The sequence below is a fragment of the Zingiber officinale genome, chromosome 4B (genome assembly GCF_018446385.1).
Source record: "Zingiber officinale cultivar Zhangliang chromosome 4B, Zo_v1.1, whole genome shotgun sequence".
NCBI classification, from domain to species: Eukaryota; Viridiplantae; Streptophyta; class Magnoliopsida; order Zingiberales; family Zingiberaceae; genus Zingiber; species Zingiber officinale.
The window spans coordinates 5,298,086-5,303,328 of NC_055993.1; the positions used below are offsets into that span (position 1 = coordinate 5,298,086).

General features: G+C 40.3%; 1 protein-coding gene across 1 annotated transcript; it reads right to left on the bottom strand.

The window, feature by feature from the left end:
- Positions 1-1,216: 1,216 nt before the first annotated feature.
- LOC121978057 (polygalacturonase ADPG1-like) lies at positions 1,217-3,110 on the bottom strand. The gene is made up of 9 exons (XM_042530442.1): positions 2,979-3,110; positions 2,753-2,887; positions 2,525-2,674; positions 2,392-2,415; positions 2,097-2,304; positions 1,936-2,017; positions 1,741-1,849; positions 1,561-1,674; positions 1,217-1,450 (listed from the first exon to the last, which is right to left on the bottom strand). Exons 1-9 carry the CDS (start codon positions 3,108-3,110, stop codon positions 1,217-1,219), a joined length of 1,188 nt encoding a protein of 395 aa, XP_042386376.1.
- Between the last annotated feature and the right edge of the window lie 2,133 nt (positions 3,111-5,243).

Consider the following 5,243-nt stretch of genomic DNA (forward strand, 5'->3'; position numbering starts at 1 on the left):
GTGTACGTTCTGACCTGCCCGACCGATCTGTTTCCCGATCTGCTTTCGTCTACTGTTATTCTTGGCTCGTACGCTCTGTGTACGTTCTGACCTGCCCGGTTAATCTGCTTCCCGACCTAGTTTCGTCTATTGTTATCCATGGCTTGCACGTTCCGACCTGCCCGACCTGCTTCTGCCTACTATTATCCATGACTTCCACGTCCCGACCTGTGCACGTCTCGACCTGTACGCCCGGTCAGTTTCCCGGTCTGCTTCTGCCCATTTATCCATGGCTTGTACGTTTCGACCTGCCCGACCTGCTTCTGCCTACTATTATCCATGGCTTGAACATCCCGACCTGTGCACGTCTCGACCTGTACGCCTGGTCGGTTTCCCGGCCTGCTTCTGCCCATTTATCCATGGCTTGTACGTTCCGACCTGCCTGACCTGCTTCTGCCTACTATTATCCATGGCTTGCACGTCCCGACTTGTGCACGTCACGACCTGTACGCTTGGTCGGTTTCCCAGCCTGCTTCCGCCCATTTATCCATGGCTTGTAAGTTTCGACCTGCTCGACCTACTTCTGCCTATTCTTATCTATGACTTGCATGTCTCGACCTGTGCACGTCCCGACCTGTACGCCCGGACGGATTCACGCCAAGGGCCTTCTTTCCTTTACTTGGTTTATGAGCTTAGTCCTCAGCTGTACCGGGTCTGAGGGCCATGTTCTTGACCGTTATCAGGGCTGGCCCTTGTCTGACTTATACTCCTATCTTGTAACCGTCCCCTCAACTGAAACTTGGACCCTGGCCATGTGAGCTTGACTTCTGACCAGCCATGGAGGCTAGACTTTTGACCTCCACGTACTTCTGACTTCTGACCTCCGGACCTTGGCCATGTAAGCTTGACTTCTGACCAAACACGGAGGTTAGACTTTTGACCTCCACGTAAGCTTGACTCCTGACCTTCACGTAAACTCAACTTCTGACCATCTCGTGATCTCGACTAACCACCTCATCTTACTGACCCCACAAACATGCACCGTATCATAATCATACAACATAATTTCTGTTGATGGTAGCCAGGTGTCTATATTAACTTAAGAACTTTGATAACTTCATTTTGTTGACGAATTTATCTTTATTAATTTTAAAACAAAGGGGAAGGAGGTACAGTCAATGGCAGCGGACAAAATCCCGCTAGCTCATTGATCGATCGATCTACAACTTAATAAGCTTCAATAGCTCAAGCAAGGGACGTCAGGCTTGACCACTTTGGCTTTTTTTCCATGCGCATTGAAACAGAAAGCCTGAGCTTGCTCCCCTGGCACTGCATTCCTTATATCAACGTCCTCCATCACCACGTCGTGGCAACCACTGCTCTGGCTGCACTCCAAGCGGATCGCCATGTCATTCGCCGACGTCCCTTTCACTCCGATGAACTTCACGTTGCTCACTTGAACAGCCGACGTCTTTGACGATGCACACATATATCGAATCCAACAAGGAACCAAAACTAAAGAATTAATTATCGAGCAAGCAAAAACCCAGCTGAAATATAAGAGCAAGCAGATGCAGTTACCTCATTCTTACAGCCGCCGCGAGGGCAGTAGAACTGATCTATTATGATGGGGTTCCTCACTTCCGTCAAGCTAATATTTCTGAACGATATGTCCCTCGCAAACCCAGTTGCCCCCTACAAGCAAACAATATTAATTAATTAAGATATCGAACAGAAGGGAATTAAAGCAAGCCTTCCTACCTGCCATGTCTTGATCCTGACTCCATTGTCAGTCCGTACGATCGTGGAGTCGGAGACATGGATGCCTTCAGCTGTCGCATAGCTTTTTTCTATCCCCAGGCTTCCAATGCTAAGATGCGATTACCATTTCAAGTTTATTTATGCCTTTAGTTAGCAGATAAATAAAGGATTTAATTAATTATATAATTAATCAACCTTAATCCGTGGCCAGGACCGCATCTTATGCGGCTGATGTTCACATCCTTAGCGCCACTGCTTACAGATACGCAGTCATCGCCTGCACATAATTATTATATGCGCGCGCGTGTTAATTAGCTAGATCGACTGACGTAACGTAACTAGATCGGAGGACTTACCGGTGCTGATCTGGCAGTCGCTGATGATGACGTGGCGGCTCCGCTCGACGTGGATGCCGTCGGTGTTGGGGCTCTCGGCGGGGGCGGTGATTTTCAGATTTGAGATCCTGACGCCGACGCTCATCCCGACGGCGACGTGCATCATGGCGCTGTTTTTGAAGCTCAACCCCAAAACCTGCGCCTTCGTGACGTGCAGCAACGCAAGAGACTGCGCGCGTGCATCGTAATCAATCATATTGATCGATCGTGATCAAATATTTTAGCAGGAAATACAAGCGCGCGTTTATCGACTTACATTTGCAGCGAGAAATGCGCACGTCTGCAAGTGAACAAATTCGCAAGGTGAGAATATTTTTCAGATAATTAATGCAGAATTTTTTTGGAAATGTTTGATAGATAGATAGATATCTAGCTAGCTTTCTACGTGCCTTTGCCTCTTTGCATGCCCACCAGGAGGCCCCTTGGCCGTCGATTTCGCCGGCGCCGGCGACGGTTATGCCGTTGACGTTAATGAACAGTAGCCAGTTATTATCATCATCCGACCACACTTCGTCAACCCGTTTAAGATTTCCATCGACCTGAGAAAAAAAATTATATATATATGAAAACATAATGAGAATTAAATGGGTATACGGTATGACGGATCACTGACGTACCTGAACCCTAACGTAATGATTACACGGTCCTCTGAATTTGGTCAGTCCCAACAGATAGACTTTCCCTCCAGGAATGTGCAAGATGGATGCTGCAGTGCTATTTAAACACACTGCACGCCATGCATTCGTAAACGCCTGTGAAGATGAGACAGTATTAAATACATATTCATTTGTATATTATTGACGGAATTAAAAAATAAAAATGAAAATTATTATTATAAGATACTTCAGTATCATTGGTGATGCCATCTCCTTTGGCTCCATAGTCTGTCACCCTGTACGTTGCTGCCAGAGTTCCAGCAACAAATGAAGTGAGAAGAAGAAGAATAGAAGTACGTAGACTTCTCTGATTGATCATGGTGAGTGCTTCCTTTGCAGCTTGGATTATGGATAATCAACCTGATTGTGGTGTTACTTATTGTACATGGGGTTAAATAGTCTGAGTGAACATGCATGGAAATTAATGGAAGATTAATTACATATATTCGTACTATATGTAATTAACACTTGTACTCCTTATGCATACTAATTTAAAAATTATAAAAAAAATATTTTTTATATGTATAGTCAAGATTTTAACTCGTATTCTAAATTTACAAAACTCCTAAAATAGTCATTATTTCCTAAAAATATTTTTTTTAATTTATTTCTCCCAGTATATATGGCTAGACAATTATAAGTCATAATTCATTTCAGTTTCTTGGTAGATATAGTTGGCTATAAAAATATATATTCTGGCAGAATTTTCCTTTTTGTTCTTATTAAATATTTAAATTGTTTGGAGAATTAATTACATGATTACAATATTGTTTCCTCAAACGTGGTTTTCTAATTGATGCGAGCTGCATAATACCATCCACACACACATCATATAGTGTTTGATACGTCAAATAATGTAGGGTCCTTGGAGTCAGATCAAAGTCAAAAAAAAAAAAAAAAGTCGATTGACATGACAAGTCAAGAACAGATCAACAATTAGAGCTACCATGGTCACATGTCTCGATCAGTTGATCGGACAGTTAATCTGATCGGATCCCGAGTCCTTCAGAATCGACAAAACCTCAAGTCGTATCAGTGTCATTCGGAGATGACTCAAGTGTTCCCACTGAACGCCTAGGTTGACCGGACCTGAGGTCCGATCGCACATGCCAGACACATCAACTGACTGGACCAGACTCTCTATTCAAATATACCGGCCAAGTGCAAGCCCGGTCCTTAAGAGTGATATTTATCTTTTATCTAACCCAATCGCGTCTGCACACAAGGGCCAATCGAGCTGCCAAGGGGACTCGGCTGACCTACTAATGAAGCATATTAGGGGTTATCAATTTAACGACTTAATATTTCTTTTTGACGTTTTGTGACAATAGTCACAGAATAAAGGAATATTCCTTGTGCTAGAAGAAGTTTCCATAACGGTAGACCCATTTTTAGAAAGGTGTCAGATCGTGTCATAATGTTTGGTCTTACCAGTATATTTATCAAGTTAAACTGTTGTCCATATTTTAGCTAGTCCTAATTACCCAGTCAGGTAAGTTATTATTTTGGAGGTGCCAACTAATTTGGAGCCTCATCCTGAATTGTTGAATTGGATTTTTAAGTTTTAGGTTTGTGTCGATTACTTTTATAACTATAGTGGACTTGATGATAGTTTGATGTGTTGGATTTTATTTCGTTTTTAAGTTTAGAATTTAGTTTTGAAGATTTTGGTTTGACCTTAGGGTTTTAATTGAATTTGATTTTATATAATAGATCTCATTTTTAGGTATATAATATTGGTTGATTCCTACTTACGTGGTTAGACATACTTTTGGAACTCAACTTTAGTTTGGGTCTTATTTTGATTCACTAATGATATAAATGATTTGTTGGTTGAGTTGGACTTATATCCGAGTCCGGACTTGTTGTACACAACTCTTTGTGATCCAAGTATCATGTCGAGATACTTGGATCTAGTTGTGAATTTTTGTAGTAATTCTGTTAGTTCAATTATTTTTTTTAAGTCTGAGATTATCCTCAAGTTTTACAATTTGAGTTGAGATTTTAGCTTGAATTGGTTCAGTTGTTGAACTTAATTTTAATTATTCATTAAGTTTGTTAGTTTATTTATGCAATTTTCAGAACTAGTTAATTTCTTATTTAAATATACAATAATTAAAAAAAATCTTTTATATAGATAGTCAAGATTTTAAAAACTACTAAAATAGATCATCATTTTATAAAAATATTCTTTTATTTATTTCTCATACAGTGGGTAGAAAATTATAAATATTTATTAGATAAAAAAATGAAGATGGATTTGGAATGTACATTGCATAATTCATTTCAATTGCTAAAATTTAATATTGGTAAATAAAGTTGGCTGAAATATTCTTGCAGATTGTTTTTTCTTATTACACATTTAAGTAGAATTAATTAAATGATTACAATATTGTTTTTCCCAAATGTAGTTATGGTCGAATTTGAATTTTTTTTAACCATAATTGAATCA

What these genes read in the sequence shown, in the direction of transcription:
- LOC121978057 (XM_042530442.1), bottom strand. Translation starts at nt 3,110, where the DNA reads ATGATCAATCAGAGAAGTCTACGTACTTCTATTCTTCTTCTTCTCACT. An exon ending in CGACTGCCAGATCAGCACCG is followed by an intron (nt 2,018 to 2,096) that starts GTAAGTCCTCCG and finishes AATTATGTGCAG; the next exon opens with GCGATGACTGCGTATCTGTA. An exon ending in TCAGGATCAAGACATGGCAG is followed by an intron (nt 1,675 to 1,740) that starts GTAGGAAGGCTT and finishes GTTTGCTTGTAG; the next exon opens with GGGGCAACTGGGTTTGCGAG.